Source organism: Physeter macrocephalus, chromosome 10 (genome assembly GCF_002837175.3).
Source record: "Physeter macrocephalus isolate SW-GA chromosome 10, ASM283717v5, whole genome shotgun sequence".
NCBI lineage: Eukaryota > Metazoa > Chordata > Mammalia > Artiodactyla > Physeteridae > Physeter > Physeter macrocephalus.
The window spans coordinates 84,832,556-84,857,625 of record NC_041223.1 but is presented as its reverse complement, the minus strand read 5'-3'; the positions used below and the strand labels follow the sequence as shown (position 1 = coordinate 84,857,625).

General features: G+C 36.4%; 1 protein-coding gene and 1 long non-coding RNA gene across 4 annotated transcripts in view; both read left to right on the top strand.

The window, feature by feature from the left end:
* LOC129392479 (uncharacterized) overlaps window positions 1-25,070 on the top strand; it is a 27,820-nt gene continuing 2,750 nt past the window's right edge. The window contains exons 1-4 of one of the 3 annotated variants that reach the window (XM_055087656.1): window positions 1-603; window positions 2,653-2,828; window positions 20,133-20,187; window positions 22,152-22,229. In XM_055087656.1, coding sequence (XP_054943631.1) covers window positions 433-603; window positions 2,653-2,828; window positions 20,133-20,187; window positions 22,152-22,229 — 480 coding nt within the window. In that variant the 5' untranslated portion in view covers window positions 1-432. The remainder of the gene's footprint in view (window positions 604-2,652; window positions 2,829-20,132; window positions 20,188-22,151; window positions 22,230-25,070) is intronic. The other 2 variants (XR_008618427.1, XR_008618426.1) reach the window with 2 other exon arrangements.
* LOC129392480 (uncharacterized) lies at window positions 9,302-11,913 on the top strand. The gene is made up of 3 exons (XR_008618428.1): window positions 9,302-10,223; window positions 10,346-10,413; window positions 10,999-11,913. It is a non-coding gene; the product is annotated as an uncharacterized lncRNA (long non-coding RNA).

The following is a 25,070-nucleotide window of genomic DNA, read 5'->3' as shown; positions in this document are numbered from 1 at the left end:
GCTAGAGAGCGAGGCAGAGGCCAGACTACGGAAGGGCTTTTTTAGAGTCATCAGCCCATAGATAACCAGCGAAAGTAAACAGGGAAGAACGATTTTCGGTGGCTGAACCCTAGAGAAGAGCTAACTTGGGGATCTGGGATCTGGATGAGCATACAGCCGCGGAGACTCAGGAGTGGGCGTTGAGCTGGGGAAGAACGGGGAGAACGTGCCTCTCACACAGCAAGTATTTGAAGAAGCATGAGTCACCGTCTGTGTCCAATTCCCCTGCAAGACTGAGGAAGACGAGGACTGAAACCACCCTTTGTACTCATGCCCTTCACAGGAACAGTTTAGTGAAGTGGCGGAGACAAAAGCTGCCTGTAGCTGATTCGAAAGAGAGTACAAAATAAGGACTTTGGGACAGAGAACAAAATACTCTCACGAGGACGAGAGATGAAGAAATGGAGCTACGGAAGGATGGGCACGTGCAGTAAAGGAAGAATTTCTTTCCCAGGATGGGAGATATTATACCATACGTGTAAGAAAGACAGACGGATGGGACAGACGGAGAATGTGACGGGCAGAGTGTCTGCGAGAGCAAACACAGGTGAGCCATGGTCGCAGGTACGGTGGATGCTGAGGGTGAGTGGAGAATAAGAGCCATATTGTCTGTGATCTTATCAAATTTACAGTCTCAAGTTTCCAACCCCAATTGCTGCTGAAAGCACTTTGCATTACATCGAGATGGAGCTATAACCTAATACTTTCTTGGCTCTTTTAAAGTCACATCCCATTTAAACAGCTGATAGTAGCATACCATAGAGACCAAAGGCAGGGAACTGTCCCCGTTCCTCCTCTAAGTCAGTTTTTCTCACGACCAGTGGAGTATTGATAAATATTTAACCACCAACCTTCTGGAGGGAAAAAACACCCTAATTTGTAGTAATTGCCAATTATTGTAGTGTCAATACTCTTGCCATGGTCAATTTCAAGTTACTATGTAACAACCAGCTTGCAACAGTCCGAAATATTTCACAGGCAGCTCGGACAAGTCAGTAGAAGCTGGCTGCAGCATTCCACCGTCAGTCACAACTTCAAATTTACAATCCCTCCATGACTCTAAGCTTCCTGAAGATAAGAAATGTGTCTGGTCCACTTTCTAGCTCTTTAAGCACTAAGCACATTGATTTATCTAATAGAGCCACACACCAAATATTTGGGAAAGGAAAGAAGAAAGGGCAGATACTCTGATCAATAGCTGAGATAAATGACATCTGTGAGCCGCTCGGCTTAGAACACACCTCCCCATTCTACCTGCCTGGCTCTTTGCCTCACCTGTCTTATCTTAAATGTTGCCTTGATAGAAAGGCCTTTCTACTGATTCTATCCAAGCAGTCCCCACAGTTATTTCATAACTCTGCACTCTGTTGCTTTTTTTCATAGTACTCATTGTGATCTATCATTTTCCACAATTTATTTCCTTCCCAATTTACCCCACCAAACTATAATTCCCAAACAAGACGGGACCGTGTTTATTGTATTCCCAGCGCGTAACTAGCAGCCTGAATGGTGCCTGACTCGTACTACACACTTAATAAAAATATACTTTGAACAAATTAGTGATTTTACATGATTTATTACTAAAAAGCAAGCTATTTAACGAAATGCTAATCTTATTGCTAAATTATTTTGATATCTACAATACCATTATGATACTTCGTTTTGCATTTTTCTTATTTGTCAATTATCAGAGTAGGAAGTTAGTGTTACTAAAATGTTCATCAACTTTGTTTTCTACACAAAGATGTCATTGTCATTTGGAAACTGTAATTTTACATGGATTTATATTCGAGAATGTTATCTATGTTCTCTCTGCTTTTCATCTAAATTTACATACACACACTAACAGCCATACATGTATTAAAGATGGAAGCAAATACCGGCAGACAAAAGTTTGGACTCATCCTGCTAATAATCACGAGGGAGTATAAATTTCTATATAGAAATAAGATACCAAAGACTCCTTTCCTGTGATATCTACAGTCCTCAGCCTGTCTTATATCATAGAGTGCTGCTTCTATGCTCTTTGCTCATGCTGTTTGCTCTGCCCTTTGCTCAGGTTGTTTGCTTTGAAACATCCTCCTCGTCGCACTCCACTCATCAAAATGCTATTATCCAACAAATTTCATCTCTACTGCTCTCTCTAACCATGAATTGTTTCTCATTTTCATATATCACTCCTTAAAGAGACATTTGCTGAGACTGCTGCGTCTCTGGCACTCAGCAAGTGCTAGGTACTCAGAGATAAATAAGACACAGCTCTGCCATGCAGAGCTGACTGTGTAGCTGGGGGGATCAGACCAGCAAGCCTAGTGGGCTTCGCACAGGGTCAAATGCGAGGCTCTGATCAAGAATGAGTTGTCAGAGGATGCTTCCTAGAAAAGAGTGCCTCTCCTGAGTTACAGTCACGCTAGATGGATTTCCTCTTCATTCAGGTCCAGTAGGATGTTTCTTTTTCTTACGGCATTTGTAGAGTTCCTCATTTTATTATAGACATTATGGGCATTTTTATATATTACGGATGTATAAAATATCCTTATATTTTTATACGTGTGTGTATTTATTGTCACAATCGAGCTTGTTTCTCATTCATGTCAATTAATTATTTGTCAGGAGGCCAACAAGGTGATTCAGGGACCCAGGCCCCTTCCACATATTGGCTGCTCCAAATACTCCGTTGGCTACTCTGAGTCTGGCCAGGAGATGAGGGGAGAGAGATCACCAGCAGAGAATCTCAGGGACAAGTTCAGAGGCCACGTGCAATGCCACATACATTCAACTGGCCAGAGGTAGGCACGTGGCCCTAGGGAATTTGTACCTATTATCAAACTGTGAACTTGCTAAGGCTACTAATATATAATGTAACTGCAGTACACGTCAAAATACATTTATTTACAATAACTTGAGCATTTTTTCCTCTGGAAAAGAAGTTCAGAAAGTTTCATAATATACTTTTCAGTAACGTACCTGTGCACCATTTAATCTACACACCTGGCAGATGATCTTCAGTACCTTCCATGCTGGGGAGTGAGGCATCCAAGAGACATTGCTTCCTTGGGTTAAATGTGCAGCCAGGCCCAGCGCTAGCTATGGGTCACCAGAAGGCTTGCCTGTTGTACATAACTCTTTCTGTCTGCTGGTTTGCAAACCGAATTCAGCATTGTGAAGTGAGACTATTTCCCAGAATTTTATGGCATGTGGTATTTTTCAAAGCATTCATCCAAAAGAAACCTAGCTAAAATCTACCTATGACAATACCACCATGTCTCCCAGCTTTTGCCTTCAAAATCAAATGCATTTGTGTTACCATGCCCCCTAGGTAGAAACTGTCCCCAGGTACATTCCAGTAATACAGAGAAGGCCAGTGACAGCTGAAGGACTATTTTTTCCTAAACAACTGTGTAAATTGAGAATGGACATAACCTCTGAAAAGTGGGTAACCATATTATTGATCATCTTGTAAGACTATGTAAATTAACATCCAGTCAGCTTATCAGCACAGTCAGCGGGAATTACACAGTGTGAATTTGATAAATATGGAACAGACATGTGAGGTGGAGATCAACGTGTGTAATTAAAATAGTAACAGAGAATCATTTGTAGCTCTAATCCAGGAAACCTCACACATTCATTAGGCAAGGTGGTTTAATGGAAGAAATAGGGGTGAGAGTACATAGCTTTCCGTCCCATTCAACTGTTTATAACCTGTGATCCTAAGGAAATCATTTAATTAATTCTCATCTAGACAGAGGTTTAAAACACGTACTGTAATCATGAATTATAAGGATGTAAAGTAACCTGCAACAGTGCCTGGTACAGGGAAGCCTCTTGAAGGAGCTATAGTCCATACCAACTAATTTTATTTATTTATTTATTTATTTTTATACATCATTATTGGAGTATAATTGCTTTACAATGTTGTGTTAGCTTCTGCTCTACAACAGAGTGAATCAAAGCATACACACACACACACACACGCACACAAATGCAGACATTTTTGAAGAAAGCATAAATATCTCCTATGAACTCCAATACCAAAGAATGACCATTACAAGATTTTGTTGTATTTGGCATATATTGTATGTATGTGTGCATCTCAATATTTTATAAGTGGCAATATTTCAAAATATATTTTAGATAAATGTGGGCATCATATAGTTCTGTATGCTTCTTTTTTAACTTAACATTAAGAATTTTCCAACTTTTCAAACATGATTTAGTTGAAAACAAAACTTAGAGCACATCAAATAAAGTTCTTTTGTCAGCCACAAATACTGAATTAACACAGCAAATATCAAATTAAAGGAAAAATATGCATGAACCTACAAGATCAGAGGGACTCAGGACAGGATGAAGAAATAATATTGAAAATCTTTAAAAACCTGAATAGTATGGGGCAATGTATCTTTCAGAATCCACATCAGCCGTGGAGCTGCTGGGCTAGGTATTACGCTGTTATTTGCTCAATTTGGGGGCCATCCACGGGGTCCTGGAGGAAAGGCTGAGTTAGGGGGGAAATGAAGGACTCTCGGGGCAATGGCTGTTCACAAACAAGTACGGAAGTGTCAGGGAGGGGGAAATTTCCCCCTACCTTTCTTGAGTTCTTTTGGCTGGTGTAGTAATTAAATTGACACAAGACAGATCAAAAGGAGAAAAAATTTTAATTTGCTCACATGGAGGTCTCAGAGAAATAAGACCCCAAAAGTGGCCAAAGCAGGCAGCTTTTATACTTTTTAGGTGAAAAAACAAAAAATTTGTGAGGAATTGACTGGACAAAGAAACTTAGGGTCCTTAATTAATAAAGAATCTAAACAAGAGTTTGGGCTTGGAATAGTAAATTAGTAAAGAAGTAACAAAGTATGTTTTATGTAGGCTTCTTGGCCCCAAATTCCCTATCTCTGGCAACAAGGGTATGGGAGATTTGTTTCCTGCTTTCAGGGACACAGCAAGGAGGGTCAAAGCATCCCTCTTGCACTGGCTGTTTCTTAAGTAATCTTAATTCAAAATAATCAATATACTGCTTTTGCATGTTTTGGGCTGGTCTGCCCTAAGCCCCAACAGAAGTAATTAAATATTTTGACAACCAGAAGGCAGAACAGTAGACCCAGCACGGTCTCATCCACGGCAGAAACTGCTCAAGGTCCTAAGGACCTGCAATGAAATGAATAAACTATGACTATCTCATTCTTCTTTCCATCGATCTGAAAATATTCAAATTTGACGGAAAGACTCCATTGGCCTAGCTTGGGTCAAATGTCTATCCTGTGACTAAGAGAATACAGAGCACCTAATCTCTTATGGGGAGAGATTTGGGGAAGTATAATTACCAAAACAAAATGGAATGAATATTGTCATTTGTGTGATATAATGATTCATTTAATTTTTCCCCATTGTTGGACAATTAAGATGTTTCTAATTTTGTTATTGTATATAACACAGTATACCATATTTTATATATATAATACTAATACATATTATATATGTGTACATATATAATATGTATTAGTATTATATATAATTCTAGAGAATCTTTGCTCCCTTCTCTGATTTTTTAAATTATTTTCCTAGGAGGATATTACTAGATTAAACAGATATGAACATCATTAAGCTTTTCAGACATAATGGGAAATTGCTTTTCACAAAGATGGTACCAATTTATATCCTGATGAGCAATGATCAAAAATGCTCTCAAGAGCACCTGATACTACATTTAACAAATATTTTTTCGTGGTTGCAATGGGCCAGTAACCATTACAGTCTCCAGATAGACAGTGATAAACAGATGTCTCTGCTAATGTAGAGCTTAAATTATAAATGCACAAGAGCATTTCAGAACTGAGGAATCCTATGAAGAAAATTAATCAGGGGAAGAAAATTAAAAGTTATTGTCATGTGATTGTGGAGAACATTAGAAGAAGTGGCCGGGAAGGCCCCTTTGAGGAGGTGACATTTAAGGTGAATTCCGAACGATAAGAAAGATCTGTCACGTAAGATCAATGGGAAGAGCTTTCTAGACTGGGGGAAGGGCAAGTACAAATGACCTGATGCAGGAAGGATTTTCCTATATTTAATGAAGGAAATAAAGGCAGTGTTACTGGAGGTGAATGAACAAAATCAGGAAGAGACAAGAAGAGCAGGATGAGACAGGGCCAGATAATGCAGCAGCTTCTATGCCCGAGGAAGAAGTTTAGATTGCATTTAGTTGTTGAAATATTTTAAACAAGACATGGACATTTTATTAGTTTGCTAAGGCTGCCATTACAAAGCACCACAAGCTGCGTGGCTTAAGCAACAGAAATTTAATCGCTCACAGTTATGGAGGCTAGAAGTCCAAATCAAAGTGTTGGCAGGATTGATTTCTTCTGAGGGCCTCTCTCCTTGACTTGTAGATGACTATCTTTTTTCAGCATCTTCTCATGGTCTTTCCTCTGTGCCTGTCCATGTCTTAATCTCCTCATGTAAAGACACCAGTTGTACTGACCCATATGACCTTATTTTACCTTAATTACTTCTTTAAAAATCCTACCTCCAATACAGACACGTTCTGAGGTCCTGGAGGTTAGGACTTCAACATGAATTTGGGGTGACATAATTCAACCCGTAACAGATGTGACCTGATTCCCAATTTAAAAAAAAAAAAACAAAAAAACTTCTCTACTTGCGTTGTGGCAAACAGATTGTAGAGAAACAGGAGCGGAAACAAGAAGATGAGTTAGAGGTGCTCACAGTAATTCAGGTAAAGGATGATAGAGACTAGAACAAAGGCTGTGGCAGGAAATGAAAACTATTAAACAGGTTTGGGATATATGTAGAGACAATAGAACCAGCAACTCTTCTCAGTAGTATAGTAAACTTCAGTACCAAATAGCCTCACGTAGAGAGAGTTAAATACAAGAGAACTTTATTTCTCACTCATGTACCAATAAGTATGTATCTGGTGAAGTATTTTCCAAAGCATGTTCTGTGGAATATAATTAACAGAATCCTAAAAAAATGGATTCTCTGGCCCCTTAGTTTGAAAAATGCTGGTTTAAACAAGACAGTCTGAACTATTTACTGACACTTCTTCGAATCTCTAATTACTTTAAAATACAGCACAAAGAAAAGGCTACCTTTCCCAAAATTATTGATCAAGTAGTCTCCTTTGTTTAAGAAAACAGCGTGTGAGACTTGTGCACCAAAGAATGGCAACTTGGGAAGCAGTTGTCTATCTCTAATTAAGTATGAATCTGGCTATTACTTTAAGATACTTTTTATTATACTAGGTATGGAGCTTTCTATTCCTACTTTATCTAGTTTTGTTTTTTTAAAATAATGAACTGGCATTACATTTAATCACAAAACACATAAAAAACTATTGATATTATCATGTATCTATTCTTCTCTAACCTATTAATAATGATATACTATACTAATAATTTTTGTAATATTATACCATCCTTTAACTCCTGGAATAAATTCTATTTTATTAGAGTGAATACTTCTTTCTAAGAACTGTAGAGATATGCCTATTAAGTATTTATCTAGAATTGATGTATCACACAAGTATAATTGCTCTGTATTTTTTTTGTGCTATTGTCAGCTTTTAGTATCATGATAATGCTGATTCACGAATGATTGATTGAATCAATGGCTGTGCATTGTTTTTAATCATTTGGAACAGTTTATCATATTTAAATTTGAAAGTATGTCCTATGATGAACCTGGAGTTATTTTTATATGTAACTCTTTGAAAACTTTTTCAATTATTTATATGATTATTTCTATCTTTATTAGATTATCTCTACTTCCTTTTTTTCTGATTTTGCTTTATTTTGACTAATTTTTAGTAATTTTTAATATGCTTGTCTACTTTGTGCATCTCTTCAAATTAATGAGCAAAAGCCATTACCTGGCTTTCCTTACACTTAACAAATCTCTGTAACTGCTGATACCTTCGCATTCTCCTTTCTGCTTTTGTGTTGTGTTTCTCCTGTTTTCTATTTTTCTTAATTTTATTATAACTTTCATTAGTTTTTCTGTCTCATTGCTAGTTTTTTCTCAAAAAAACATATTTTGGATTTATAAATATTTAAATTTTCTCTTTGGTAATTTATTTGTCATATATTTTTATGTATGAAATCATTCTTTGTCCGCATTTATTTAAACAATATTAAGAGCTTAAGGTTATAACAGACAAATGCCTAGTGCATTTTTGGGCAGTCTGAATTATAAAACTCACTTGCCATTTTCTTTGACTTCTGATTTTTCTATATTAATTATGACTTAGTTACTTTAATCTTCTTCCATGAGAATCATATGTACGTAATATTTTAAATTATGTAATAGTAATGTTTAAGTTTTTGAGAAATAAGCTTTTATCCATATTTTTCTAATTATCAACATCAAATATAATTTTGACTACTGCATATATCAATACTATTCAACACTCTATTACTTTTCCCATCTCTCTACTTTATAATTTCAAGCTATGTAACCTGGTTATCTTCATTGGATTATTATTTCATTAAGCATATTTTAAAATATATTTTTATATTTTCAGTTGTATTAATGGTACCATCATCCTTCTATTTCAATAGTCCCTTTCCTTTTTCGAGTTTCTTCTTCAGCTCATCTTTTTGTTAGTTGTCATGTATGTTCAAAAAAGTTTTTCCCAGAGACATGCAGATGACAAGTGGAGTTTTTCTTGGAGTAGAAAGAACCCACTTCTGCCTCTTTCCTTACTGGTCATTTCGTGCTCTCCCAGAAGGTTACATATAAACTAGCCAAAGAACATTTCTTAATCCAGCATGTTAATTCTATGGTTAGGGTGATTCCTCATGAAAACTAGCAAACCATTGGTCAATATCTTGCATTTCTAATTTTCTTGATATTTGTGAATTTTTAAGTGAGTTTTAAACATGGGAAGTTAAAGGAATTAGCCTCAATCACACTCTAAATTATAACTAAATGTTTAAGGTTCAAAATAAGACAATATCTGTGTGATTGTTTTGTCTGTATTGTAAGGGTCTGAAAACCTTTTCTACAAAGGGTCAGATTGTAAGTATTTTAGGCTTTGTGGGACATACAATCACTGTCACCATAACTCAACTCTGCTACTGCTGTGTGAAAGCAGCTATAGAGAATATGTAAACAAGCAGATGTGGCTGTGTTCCTATAAAACTATTTTCAACATCAGGTGGTATGCCAGATTTTGTTCCAAGAGCAGTTTTTTGCTGACCCTTCTTGTATACAATTACAATATTGTGATTTAAATGAGATTATTCTGTGAAACACTTTATTATTAAGTTTCTGTGGCTGACGTGAGGCATTGGGATATTTATAATAATTCACAATTTAATAAAATGTTCAGATTTTAGTCATGTGTATAGTCTGAAGACCATAAAGTGATTATAACCTTTGTTTTCAGTGTAAATAGCTCAGCTACAATGCATTGATTCATAGTTTTTTACTGAAATAATGATAGACAAGATGCATATGATAAGTTTCCTATGGAATATATGATTGGTGAGAGTAGCCGATTTTCCTTAATTACTATACTCAATGAATTCTTATTCTCAAGGGAATGAATCTTGGCTTGAGGAAGCCCATTGGTAAGAGAGATCTTCTGTACTGTTGCTAATTAATAAGAAGAAAGGTTAGATTAAGATTAAATTTAGTCACAAGCAATCCAAACGTGTACTTCCTGTTTGGTTAAATGTGTGTTGAGGCTCGGGGAGAGCTGTGAAGGCAAGATTAAGATAAGATCCTATAACACTGGAGTCTGTGTCCGGCCTCTGAAAGCATTCCCTTGCCCACTTGGTAAATTCTTTTACACCAATTCCATCAATGAACATACCTCAGGGATTTTTGTTTGCCCATTTGTTTTCAGGATTGTGTTCGTTTACAATTGCTGTGTAACATATTATCAGAAACTTGGTGGCTTAAAACAACACAAGTTTATTTTCTTACGGCTCTGGAGGTCAGAAGTCTGAGATGTCTCACTGGGCTGAAATGAAGGTGTTGGCAAAGCTCCTTCTGTTGGCTCCAGGAGAAATCCTGTTTCTTTGCCTTTTCTAGCTTCCAGACATCACTTGCATTCCTTGGCTTGTGGCCACCTTCCTCCATCTTCAAAGCCAACAATAGAGGGACGTGTTCTCACATCACATCCATCTGACCTTCTCTTCTGCCTCCTTCTTTCACTTGTAAGGACCCTTGTGATTACTTTAAGCTCACCTGGATGATCCAAAATAATCTCCCTATCTTAATGTTAGCTGATTAGCAACCTTAATTCCATCTGTGAACTTTACTCCCCTTTGTCATATAGCCTAACATAATCACAAGTTCCAGGAATTAGGAGTTGGCCATCCTTCGGAGACCAGTATTCTGCCAAAGGTAAGGATCAAATTATACACAAAATTAAGTAAACTGAATTGAATTTTCCTATAGAAGAGTAGATCAGCCCTGAGTCATCCTTACATCTGAAGATGTAAGGCCTAAAGAACAAAGCCATAAATTTGCTGGAGAGCTAGACTATGTACTGTTTTTTTTTTTTTAATACAAAAGCCCTAATTTGGATACATTATCATTTACTTAGTGGTAAAAAGCATGGCCCTGAAATAATAGAACCTGGGTTCACAAGCTAGAACCACCATTTACTGGCTGTATGGCTTTTGGTAAATCACTTAGCCCTAGGTTTCAATTTCTTCCTCTGTAAAATGAGCATGGTAAAAGGTCTATCTTTTATAGAGTTGTTGGGATGATAAAATGAGACAGCACTTAAAGCTCTTACAAGGATGTCTGCAAGAAAGCGGCAAGGGCACAGTTACCGAGGGAAAAAAAGGCACAGGTGTCTGACTTCTTTAAAAGGCTCTTTATTTCTCGCCTAACATTATTGAACTGGAGAACATAGAAAAGGAGATAGGGAGCAGGCCAGAATGTGTTTTCTAATTTTAATATGGTGCTCGTATTGTTTTTCAGGGTGGATGAATGAAGTCTTCCATGTTTGATAGTGTGAATGCAAATTATTTTCCTAGACTTTGAGAAAGATGAACAGATCAGTGGGCATGTTCCATGGACAAGAGCAGCATGGACACGATGAGTAAGACTGCTCTGCCTTGAGGTGGCTTGTGTCTCCTCATTTGGTGCAGTTGGATGTATAAAGTGATAGAATTTGGAATATTGGACTTCACCCATTTTCTTGGTACCCTCGGCCCCTCTGACATTCTCTTAGCCCCCAAATAATGATTAATATCTACATTGATAGGCAGAAATATTTCTATATATTCTGACTAATGTAACTTAATTCTTTAGGGCTTTGTCACAAAATCCATATCCTAGGCAATATTTCCACAGAATTCCTGTGCCAAAGATGCTTATAAAATGTAGGAATAAAAAACTAGGGAGGTCTCAAGTAATTAAAGGGTTCTCCTCTGAGTCTCTCTCTGCCATGGTTTAAAGTTTTAGACTCAAGAGCTATCAGGGGAGAGGACATTTGAGTTCTTAGAATCAGCCTTGGCTTCTTTAATACCTCATTTTAAACAACTGAATTAAATTCACATAGTAATTCTAAGAAGATGGTATATCTGTGTTTTTTCTACCTTTTAATGAGAATTTATTACTTTGCATGCATTTCTATTGTAATTTGAACTAAATCTACTCATCTGAAAGATGATGAAAAACTAATATTAACATTGCTTACAGTACTTCCAGTAGCCTCACCAAATGGTTTTATGATTTCATGTTCTTCTGTTTCTCGCAACTGGATTGAAACAAAAGAACATCATTTTATTTTTTAATAAATAAATAACTTGAAAAGATACATGCACCCCAATGTTCATAGCAGCATTATTTACAGTTGTCAAGATATGGAAGCAACCTAAGTGTCCATCAGTAGATGAATTGATAAAGAAGCTGTGATATATATATATATATATATACAATGAAATACTGCTCAACCATAAAAAAGAATGAAATTTTGTCATTTGCAGCAACACGGACAGACTGGGAGGGTATTATGCTAAGTGAAATCCAGACAGAGACAGACAAATACTCAATGATATCACTTATATGTGGACTCTAAAAAATACAGCAAACTAGTGAATATAACAAAAAAAGAAGCAGACTCACAGATATAGAGAACAAACTAGAGGTTACCAGTGGGGAGAGGGAAGGGGGGAGGGGTAATAGAGGGGTTAGGGAATAAGGAAGTAAAAACTGTTAGGTATAAAATAAGCTACAAGGATATATTGTACAATAAGAGAAATATAGCTGATATTTTATAATAACTATAAATGGAATATCTTTTAAAATAGTGAATCCCTATTTTGTACACCTGTAACTTATATAATATTATACATCAACTATACATCCCAAAAAAGAGCATTGTTTTATGCTATTTTTGTAGCTAAATGGTATAGAAAATGTGTAAGGAGATAAGATTTATTGATTAGCCTATATGTCTTAAACAGCTTATTTTATTTAAGGCTTACAACCATCATTCAGGAAACATTATTATCCCCATTGCAAATTAAGAAACTAAGACCAAGAGGTTAAGCAACTAATCCAATTAAGACAGCTGGTGAGCAACTAAGTGTGTATTCCTGAGTAATCTTCTCTAAGTCTTTGACTTCAAGCCCAGGTTCTAGTACCTGAACTGCTCTGCCTCCTTCAGATCCCATGTATCAAACTGAATGTGCTAGCCAGGGTGATGCTACCTGACAGGTATTCAGTATGGCAGTCACTCTTAAATCAATTTCCCTGTGGATTTTGAGACCTGTATACAGCACTCCCTGTAACCTGGCAGTATATGATTAGAAAGTCCTTGTACACTGGCAACAAGACATTTCCATTACTCTGCTTTCTGCTCATGCAAAATGTTACACAGACTTACATAGCAGGAGTGACTGAATTATATGTGCACGTCAGAGGAAGTTCAAAGAATATAATAAAATATACACTTAGGAAAAAAGAGCTATGACCCTACAGAATTCAATATTAAGAGTTGCTTAAAATAATATATATTTACCTTGCTTCAGTTATGTTTTGCTAAAAAAAGCGAAACAAATCTATTTTTATTTGGTCAAAAATCATCTAGTGACCATTTGCACTCACCAAAAAAGGTCTAAAATGGATATGAAAAGCTTATAGTTAACCTATTTTACTTGGAATTTTATATAATCCAAATAAACAATTTGTCTTGTATGACATTATTTCCATTCTACTAAGGCTTTAAATTCTGCTTTTGATTATTACATTTTATTGAGAAAATGCTTATTCTTTTCCCTGAAAACAGAATTCTACTGTTTCCACTTCAATAGTCATCCACAGTCTTCCATAGTCGCTTATAGCAAATATCTGGTTTTTCTAAATGAAACATCAGAAACTCCCTGAATCATAGTCTGAAGAACTAATTAAAATGTCAAATGCTGTATAATGATATACTTCACAGAATGGAAAAATAAAAATCCTGCTCAATAGAAGAGAGATCTTGAACAATGCCTACATTATTGATTCTGTGTGGAATGGATCCTTTATGGAATTAAAGGCCTAATTGTTCTCCCATTGAGGCACATGTGTAACTTCCTTTAGAGAAACTGGCAATGAACCCCTTAAGAGGCTTCAGCACTCACATCCTCCACTGTGTATGTGACAGCAAATTGGGGCAGCGAGCTAAGGCTCCAATCGCTTACCACATGGTTCTGACCAATGTCTAAGAGACTTTTAAAACCCTACTTTTAGGAGATTGAGGGAAATAACAGATTCCTCTAGGCTCTCCACATCTTTTGCTTTTGGGGGGACAAAATGCACAAACCTGTTTAGCTCCTTTTCTTAACTTATGTCAGTAAAATTACATACTCTGATCCTATAAAACATAATCAAACTTGATACATAAAATAGTCAGTAAAGATCCACAGAATTCCTATCTTGGCACCTAACAATTACATTTTAAATTCAAATAATACAGGAACTATTTGTTCATGGAACACATTTTCTTGACCAATAAAATAACCAGATTCCCACAGAGCACACCTGTTCCACCAGTCTGCACATATAATGTCCACAAAGGCAATATTAAATAGTGAACCCCACCCACCTGGGTCCTGCTAACTACCCTGCCTGCTCCATCTTCCTCCAGATCACCCACTGGCCCTCAGAGGCCTGCCCAGCTGTACTGTCATTTGGGTACCACAACCCATCTCCCTTCGTGTTTCTGATGAGTAGGTTGTTTGTTACTCTTCACTTCTTGCTACACAGCCACTCTGTGAGAACTCATGGATTCTTCTTTGGGTGGTATTTCTGGAGTTGGACCTTTTTACAATGCTGTAAAACGAAACAAAGAAAATTGCTAGAAAATTGTATGCATCATACTCTTTCAAACCAGCAAAATATGCTCCTGCATACAATGGAACATAAACAGAATCCTGCATACAATGGAACATAAACAGAATCGTTCTCTTGTAAGGTAGAGAAATGCAAATTATTTTCTTTAATATTGTAGATGGGTCAAATGTGTTTGTAATGGTTAATTACATTTCTGGCCACAGAAAGTGGTGTTGATGGTTCCCCTGGAAATTTAAACCACAACCCGGGCTCCAGCCCCAATATGCAGGGTCCAATCTCAGTCTAGCCTCTGGCCCCCTTAAGTTAACACCTATCCAGTAACTGAGCAGAGCCACTCTTGGATGTGGAGGATTCGTACAGGGCTTTAATACAGTCTACCATTGTAATGGCACATGAGATTAGTCGTTCCCATTTTAAGGAGAGGTGAAATTACTTCTATCCAAATTATGCACTTTGATTATTGGATCAAACGAATAAATCTTCTAATTACTAAGAATTTAGTTGTTGGTTTCCAGTCAGGTACTCAGCTTAAGCACTTGATAAAAATGTCTTTACATTTCCATCTTGACTAATCTTTCTACAACCAGGGCCGTGGATTTCTGCTTCTATTCAAGCCCTGACAGTCACTGAACCACTCTTACTTTTCACACCTTCTTCCATTTTCCCATTCTCACTAATGTAAAATGACCAAGGGCTGGGGACAGTGGACGAACAGAGGCATCTTGTCCTCAGCCCTTCCCCAGGTGCTTCACTCGCTCAGGGAGTCTTTGCTCGTGCTTTTTGATGCATCCAAATTCCATGAGTCCTAGCTTCTCATGCCCCCTGCCCAGCTTAATCCTATGGGCTGTTTCTTTTCCCAGCCTGAGGAAAGTGCCTGTATTGGCCAACTGCCTATATTGCTTTGACTGGGACCTGGGTGGTCTAGAGAAATTCTTTGCCTGTTGTTAAACCAATTCCTCAAGGGTGTTTGGCAGCAAGAGGTTCAAACATGGCTCTAAGAGCTTGGTTAGGCATAGAGTAAGAGGTAACCACAAGTAAGTCACCATGTGAGAGGTTGGCATTTGCCTATGAGGCTGGTGAAATTTAGCAAAGCTGGACTACTACTAATAATTTTTTAATTTAATGTTAACATGTGTTCTGATTCTATAAATATACTATGTTATTTTTGTTTGAAATTTTCTATAAAATTTAGGACCTCAGAAAGGGAATTTGAAGTGAAGTATCTGACCACTAGAAACCTTGTGTTTGGTTTTAATCCAAAAGTATAAGCAGAAAGACTGTGGTTTGTTAATGTGTTTGTGCTTCCTATATGCTGAAGTATTTTTTCTAAAAGACTTTATAAGTTCTTTTTCTAACATCTTATTCAATGCTTGAGTTAGTGACAAATCAAGATTTCTGTTTATGACACCTAAAGAAAATAGAACTCTGCTAATCGTTGCCAAGTTTGAGAATTCATAAGATGTTAACTTCAGTTACAGTAATGATCATGAGTTTTTCAATTTATTGTTCCATGGAATTTTTCTGATATATATATTCTGATTTTTCTGATGAATGATTTGATCTGTTTCAATGTGCTTTAAAATTGGAAGAAATAAAGAATAGTTTGATAAGATAAATGGAAGCAACACAGTGCTGTAAGGTAATTCAAATTTAGGTGTATCTATTCCTTGGATAGAATTTTAAATGTTTTGTAACATTTACATTTTTTGGTATTTAATTAAATTTTGCATTTTTATATAATTTTATATCTTTGCTAGCTTTTCACACAACTCATTTGATCGTCTTAACAAATTTGTGAGGTAGACAGGGTAGGTATTTTAAATTCCATTCTGTAGGTGAGGAAATTAAAGTCAGAGAGGCTATATGGCCTTGGATTAAGGTGTTATAAATTATGCCCACAGGCACTATTCATCCATTCAACAGTCATTGTGTGTTGCCATTAGGTTCCTGTCACGCTTCTAAACAATGGGGACATGGCAGTGAACCTGTGTCCCTTAACTCTTATTCTACTGCTTTATTAACTAGACCACATGGGCAAAGAAAATTGATTAAAAAAAGAAAAAGAAAAGAAAAGCATAATGATGACGGGCATTTTACTCTAAATATCTAGGTACAGCCCAGTATTACATCAGAAACTAAGATTCTATTTGTCTTTCTCTGTCTGACTTATTTCACTAAGCATAATACCCTCTAGGTCCATCCAAGTTATTGCAAATAGCAACAGTAAATAACTAAAATTTTTAAAAAGAGAAAAAAAATAAAAAGAAGTTAAGGTTCTAAGGCATTAAAAACAAACAAAAAGTCTTGAAACGCTTGAAAACCACTCTAGTAACGTTGATTGGCAGGAAGATAAGTTACTTTCAACCCTCTGAACTACTTTACTAGGGGGGTGGTGATGCTTTCAAATCATGTGTTCCTCCTTCATATTGCTGGGGTGATCTACTGGGTCAATGGTGTGAAGACTGCTGAATGCTGAGACAGCTGGGGCGGCCAGAAACACTATTTAGAGGTTCATATACACTTCTTCCAGGTAAAGATCTTCTCAATCTTTTTAATCAGAGATGACTATTGTTATGTGTTTGGTAACTGGTACCCAAAGTAAACGATTATTTAAACCTTGGATACCTTATTAGTAGAGTGATCACTTAATTTATTGTCCAAACTGGGGCACTTGATTATGAAATGTGGAGCTATTAATAATTATGCTTTTTCAAGAGGCACGAACTGGGGACTATCGTAGGTCAACTAGGACTAACGGCCACCCTACTTAAGTGGCAGTCCCTTGATAAGCAGAACACTAGAGTATACCACCCTTCCAGAACAACAATTATTTCAAAATCTGGCCTTCATTTTCAAAGGCACCAAATAGATAACCATAGTTTACAGACTTCTGAATATACTGCATACTTTCCTCTTCCAATTAAACAAGAGATTGCTGGACTAAATCAATAAGAAGCTTTTGGTTGCCAGAAATAGAAAATCCAATTCAAACCTGCTTATTCAATAAATAGAATTTAATATCTTCCATTCCTAAAAGATTCAAAGACTGACCTGGCCCAGGTAGAGGTGAATCCAGTGGCCCAACAGTGATATCAGGATCTGATTTTGTTCTGCCTCTTCCTTCTACACTTCCTGGTGTAGGCTTCATGGCAGGCAAGTATTTATGATCCCCAAATGGCTTCCGTCATGTCTCAGTTCCACATGCTTCTGTATTAGTATCACACAGAAGAGAGTGTCACTGTCTCAGAATTCACAGAGAAAGTCCATGGATTTTCAGTGTTTATACTGGCTAAGGTTATGTGACCGTCTGGGAACCAGTCTCTGCATTCAGGATAGTAGGTGCTGATTGGTCATGTGCTTTATCTTTAAAATAAAAGGTGGCGCCAGATTCTCTGGAATCCAGATGAAAATGGAGACTAACTGGGCTGGAACGACCAAAGACTGGGTGGGAGAGGGTGAGTGGTGGTGATGGTGGTTGTAGTGGGGTAAGGGGAGAGAGGGCAGATATAAAAGCTGAGAAGGTGATAAAAATGACTACTACCTGAACATCAAGAAATCTCTCTAGGATACTGACAATAGAAACTGTGAGTAGGGACAGATATGAGAGATAGCAGAGAAACTGAAGCTGCCGTAAATGAATTAACTCAGAGTTTGCGCGAGAGATTGGGATCTGGGATGTTTCTAGCGTTTCCGGTTTGGGTGATTGACAGGATTATTGACTATATTATTCACAGAGATGGATCCACAGCAAAAGGAGTGGGTATAGAAGGAGAGGAAGCTGGATTTGGGACATGTTGAGCTTGAATTGATCTTGGACTTTACACATAGGCTCTCCTGTAGGTTCTTTTAGTTTTGTGTTTCTGTTAGAGTCTGCTAGTTGCTTTACTCTCCCCTATATTGTCAAGGTGACCAATGTACCTGGTTAGAGATACAAATTTCCCAACATCAATTGGTGACCAATGAGATGAGAGAAGAAGCTTCTGGAATTCAGAAAAGTTCTTTATAACTCTGGACCTAGCTGGCAACTGTACTTTGGGATTTTGCCCCTTCCTCTTTCTTATCCATTTATATCATAAATTAAATGGTATACATGTGAATATAAACCTGGAGCTTTGGGGATATATCTGAGATATAAATTCTTCATATTTCAGTACAAGTTAAAATATATCTACCAAACAATATATGCAATATCAGCCTGGAGCATATATTGTATTGAAGGATACAGGAGTGATGAATATAGAGTCTTTGCCAACAAGAATTTAGTATAGAGAGAAGAGTAATTGTGAAAGCAATATTTAAATTATTATGATGAAGGTACATGTTATGGGCTATGAAGGGGTAGATTTCAAAGACAGCAGGATAATATTGTGTTGGGGGTTCTGGGGCATGTGAGGTGGCACTTGAAGAGTGAGCCAATTTTCAACCGGAAGTTGTGAGAAAGGAAGGGTATTTCAACTGGAAGAAGCAGCTTAATTAATATGTGAGGTTTTAAAAGGATAATCAATTACCCACTTTATTCAAAGGCAAATTCTCACATTTAGGAATTCAGAGCTGTTACAAACAGTAGGAAATTAAGTCTATGAAGATTTGGGACCCTCTTAATGGAAATGAAGTCAAAATGGTTAAACTTTTTTATTTACTGAACTGATCAGGTTTTTTGGCCCAAGTGACCTGATCATCTGACTATTTTAGCATCAGCTGGGTACATTAAACTTTTCTTTTCTTTTTTAGTTTACTGATGATATCATCTCTGAGTTTGTAAAATCAGTAACATTAACCTCCTACTAACTTATTTTAAGGCTTGCCAGTGCACTGGTTTCTCAATCTGTAAAATATGAAACACGGTTTCTCAGCTACATATGGTAAATTAGTTGGGACAACAGCCAACTTTGAGATTCTTGAAGGAGAAATTTCATATTCTATGTTTCAGTATTAGTATATTGTGAAACATTTGCTACAAAGAAAACATAGGTAAAACAAACTGAAACAGAATTGTAAAACGAATATTAAGCCATCTGACACCTTGATAGAGAAATTGAAACTTAGATATTTCCTCCTAATTTTAGTCTAATCCTGAAGTCATTTAGAATCTGACCCAGATGTGCCAGACCAAAGCATAATTTCCTTCAAATGGACTGCTGAATAAGATAGTGACGTTACGACTGAATGTTTTGTGGCCACAGTGCATGAACCAAGACTGAAAAATGTACTTTTTATACTAGCCATTTAGATTACCTGCCATATTTGGTAATTCAACTTCTGTACATGTGCATATATACATATAGATAGGTAGATATATATATATATATACATAGATATATTTTATTTCCAACTTTTTTTTATTTTAGGAAAATAGCATTGATCATTTCAAGCTTTAAAAGAATTTAAATCAGTGGGTTTGTTATCTCAAAAAAGTAAAAACGTTTTCGGGAAGCAGAAATTTGAAATAATTTTTTTTTATTATAAGAGTAAATGATAGATAAAATAATCCAAGAGGGAAAATATGTACTTCACACATGCAAACACACATTAAAAACAAACACACACCACATGATCTTTTGGTGTCTCCCATAACTTTTGTCAAAATGGTCATTCCATTAGGAGATATTTAGAGAAGTTTCTAACTCATAGCATGCTATTTATCAGTTGATAATACTATCTTGCATTCATATGATATTTTACCTAGCATTTTACCATTCAGTCTTTTATTTGATTCTGATCATAGCCTTGTGAGTTAGATATTATGGATAATGCATCTCCTTTTTATATAGGAAGACACTGATTTGGAGAAGACAAGTAACTGCCCTGAGACCGCACAGGAAGCAAGCAAGTTTCTAACGCCTCTTTGACAACTCTTTCTACTGCAACATAATAGCTGCCTTTTATTGTTATGAATACAGTTTTAAAGCCCTCTACAGACCAGTCACTGGCAAACAAGGAATCAGACAAATATTGAAAACCTTGTGGACACAGTTCAGTCAAAAAAGTGGATATTCCTCAGGAAAATATAATAATTATCATATTTTTCATGATTAAGACATGGTTCTAAAATTTCTCCTAGACCCACTTCTATGAGAATTAATAATATAGCTAAATGTCAATAACCCCACAATACTAGGTTTATGTTTTAAATGTAAGATAGAATGCAAAAGCAGATGGGATGCCACGTACCCAAGACAACTTGATCCATTTCCCAAATCAACAGCCCTCAAAATGCCTCATTACCAACGCATTTGCAAGGTTCCCCCAGACATGACAACTCAGGAAACCCGAAACCCCAACCAATTTGGATGGGATTTCTAGGTCAAACCCTGAATCCTTTCCTTATTTTCTCTCTGCCATCACAAAGTACACAAAAAATGTCTGGGTCTTTTTATGATACAAGCCCAGAACCATTTCCAACCTACCCAAAATGGCATTCCACATGGTAACTTGAGTGGAGTGAAAGAGATGGCAGAGAAATTATTCATGCCTCAAACAGCAAGCTAAAGACCTCCTACCCTGCAATTTGGGCTTTACTTAAGGTCCTACAGAAAGAGCTGCATTCAGGAGCTTGGGTGGTCCCACATTGGCAGGGGCTAGGGGAAAAGTGAAGTAATGCATGAGGAAGAGAAGACAGGCCTGCAGAACTAAATGCAACTATGACACCAACACATCAGCCAATATCCACCCCTTTCTGTTGTAATGCATGCTCTTTTAAATGTACTGATTTGTTCCTGGCCAAAATGTCACAAAATATGTTCTTCCATTCTTGAGTTTTCCATTCAGAACACTGTGTCCTAAAGGAGACTAGTTTCCACAGTGAAAAATAATTGGGTATGGCCATGTGAATGAAAGAAAAATCATTTAAATCTCTTTTCTTCTGCTCATAAATTAAAAAGGTTTCAACATGTAGCATAAAAAAGTAACGGGACAAGAACAGTCAGTACACAAAGGAAAAAATACAAACAGCCAACTGTATTAATAGCCAAAGAAATGCTAAGCAAACCAATAGTATTTTCACCTATCGTATTGGCAAAACATTTTAAATAATTTAAAATATCTAGTGTTGTTTCGGATATGAGGAAACAGATTCTCATTAACTGCTAATAAAAGTGCAAATTGATAAAATGTGTGTGGAAAGTAATGTGGAAATTTACCAAAAAGATTTAACACATGCATGGAAGAACTTCTGAGTCAAAGAATATGATCTATTTTGACATTATCATCAGAAGATTTGTAAGGCTTTATGCGTCAATCAGAACAGAGAGCTGATTGGTTGGATGGCTATTCTTTGGTCAGTGCCATACTGTACTACTTGTAAAATATTTTGATTATCACCCCTGAATATGCCAGCACTCATTTGAATGTATCTCCCATACTAGATATTGGTGTATTTTTAAAAAATTAGTGATGTGGTAAGAGGTAAATGCTATCACTCTGATTTAATTTTCATTATGTAGTTGTTGGTAATATTGAACATGTTTTCATATATTTATTCAACACTGTAATTTTTATGGAGAACTGTGAATTTCTTTTTATACTCTCCTTTTCTGTTAGAGGAATTATAGCAAGTAAGGCAGGTTTGGGGAAAGATATGACAATTTTTCATTCTTTGGTTGTGACAAACTGGTGAATGAACTAAATAACAGAACCATAGCTAATGAATTATTACCTGCCCAAAAAAGGGTTGTCATGGTCTTAGATACTGAAAACATTCCATACTTTTTTAGTATTTGGTTTTATTGTATATGCTGTTTTTAAACAAGATTTCTCATCTTAATTATTTTGTTCTCGGCTCAAATGAACAGCAGTCTGGAACCACTGAACACACATCAGCCAACATGGGAAGCAGACATCTGGCCCAGGAGAGAAATCAAAACAGGAAGGTAAAATTCACCCCAGTTAGTTCACAAAATCAAAAATGTCCACACGAAAGATAAAATACCATAGTCTCGTTCTGCAACTTTAGTCTTTCACTCAAACAGCAGGATACAAATGCTCATACTTCAAGATTTATATATCCCATAGCTCAAGACAGACAAATGACCAGATGACAGTTTCATAGCATAATACCCATTGTCAGCTACTAGTTAAAAATTAACTCATGGCAAATTCATGTCATATATCTGGAAGAAAATTGCTTAAGTTTTCTTTAAAGCATCCTTGAGAACAAGCTTCTGGCATGAAAATGGAAAATAGGTTGAAGAATATTAATAAATGTTAATAAAACTTGTAAAGTACTAAAGTATAGAAAAATTGGGTGGAAAATGTTTTTGCTCTGAAAAACAGCTTGAATTGCTTGTCCCTTAAAACTCCATAGATGATTTCCATATTCACATCTGTATTTCTCATGCCAGAAAAGGATTAAAGGGAGAAAGAAAAGGAATGTTAAGTGTCTGGGAAGGAACAGGAAAGCCTGATATGCTTCAGGGATTCAGGTTTTACACCATACATAGTCAAGATGTTACTCTTACCAGAGATAGATCATCGAGTCTTCCTCTTATTTACATAGATACACTACTGCGGAAAGATTTTCACAATTAAACTTAGGGTTTCTTTTCAGTATTCCTTCAATATATTTGACAAATCCACGATTGATATAAAATTTCAAATGGAAATGCTTCTAAAGACATGCCACGTTTTCCATCTATTCTCTGACTTCTAGATACTTAGACTTGTGCCTTAATCTCTTAATAACTCAAACAACAAAGACCACAATACCATACAGGGGAAATAATGATTTGAGAATCAAAAATTGCTAAAGAGCAGTTTATTTAAGGACTTTCCATGGAACAATGATCTTTAAATTAAGTTCTTATCTCCTTTATTGTGAGAGTTTCCTGGAAGAATTACAGTTGGGAAAGTGGCCACTTTCTTATGATTAAGCTCAGTCGTTCACTGCAGCATGCTGCAATCATTAGGGCTTGTAAAATCCCTTTTGCAGATTTGCAAGGAGGCTAAATTACATTATCTCCATCAGAGTTTATGTACCTAAAGATAAAACATAGACTCATTGAACTCACAGAGTTGCAGAGTTCAGTGGAATTAGGTTATAGAACTACTATTGCTAACAACGAAATACTGTAAGACTTCTATTTTCAATATTACTGTTAATAGCAAAGCTAGAAAGAAACTTTCAGATAATCTATGTAAATAAAATATCCCTCATGGGGCTTCCCTGGTGGCGCAGTGGTTGAGAGTCCGCCTGCCGATGCAGGGGACATGGGTTCGTGCCCCGGTCCAAGAGGATCCCACATGCCGCGGAGCGCCTGGGCCCGTGAGCCATGGCCGCTGAGCCTGCGCGTCCGGAGCCTGTGCTCCACGATGGGAGGGGCCACAGCAGTGAGAGTCCCGCGTACCGCAAAAAAAAAAAAAAAAAAAAAAAAAAAAAATCCCTCATAAAAATTAATAGAAAATGACTTTTTTCTTATTATGATCCATATTCCACATGTAAACTACTGTGATAAAATCTTCTTCTATGAAAAGAAGTAAAATTATTTTTATATTTCTAATGTTTTATTTGGCTCTTATGTAGTCTAATATATGGATCATTGATCAAAGTTTTTATTTTTAATCCAAATATTTTTTATCATGTAGTCACAGTATAAATTTTGATTATTAATTTTTAGCATATCGGAGAACAAGGAAGAAAAGAACTTGAAAAATAAAAACAAGTCGACTTTTGCAATTGAGATGCTGCAAAACTTATTTAACTCCTTTAGAGCTTACTGAGTTTATTCATTTCCCATCCCTTTGCAAAAAAAAAAATGATAAAGTAGATACAGAGAATTTAAGATAACTAAATTTATAAAGAAAATTTGAAAACAGATTAAGAGAAAATGATACTGAAAACAGTAACCAGTACTTTCAACAAGACATGATAACACATAAAACCTGGTTCTTAACCTCAAGAAACCAAATGTAGTGGAAACCAACACCTTTTTCCTTTTCCTGCTAGACGTACAGCTACAGTATGTTTCCCACCCACCCCTGCCCTGAGAGTAGTCAGGTGACTGAGTCCTGACCAGTGAAATTTGGGCCACAGAGATGTGCAACGCTTCCATGCCTGGCCTTTCCCCAGCTGCAAGATAAACGGACCCTACTGTAGGACTTGAGAGAGGATGGACCAGCAAGCTAGAAGGAGCCTGAGTTTTCAAATGACCACATAGAAGGTGACCTACAACCAGAAACACACACATCAGCATTTGTGTGAATGAGAAATAATTCTTATTGCATTAAGCTGCTGAGATTTTGGAGTTTATAACTTAGCGTAATCAATTCAGTAAAGCAAAGAGAAACTTTAAAATGTTAATAATTTTACTTCAATACACACATACATACTCATAAACACAAATGATAGCATGCATAATTGGAGAAATCTGAACAAGCTCTGTGGGTTGTACCAATGTCCATTTCTTGGTATCCTTATCATACTATAGTTATACAATATGTTAACTTCGGGGGAGTCTAAGGCGGAAAAGTGCAGAGACCATCCTGTACATTTATTTGCAACTTCCTGTATATCTATAATTATGTCAAAATAATTTAAAAATTTTAAAATTTCCCTTGATTAGAAGCAAAAAACTGTATCAAATATTTAGGGGAAACCAAATTTGATTATTCTTAATTGTTTATTATGTAGGTACAAACGAGGTACTTATATCATTAAAAAGGTTGTAGAACATACAAAATGTCAAAGTGGAAATTATATGTCTAATTCTTTTTAC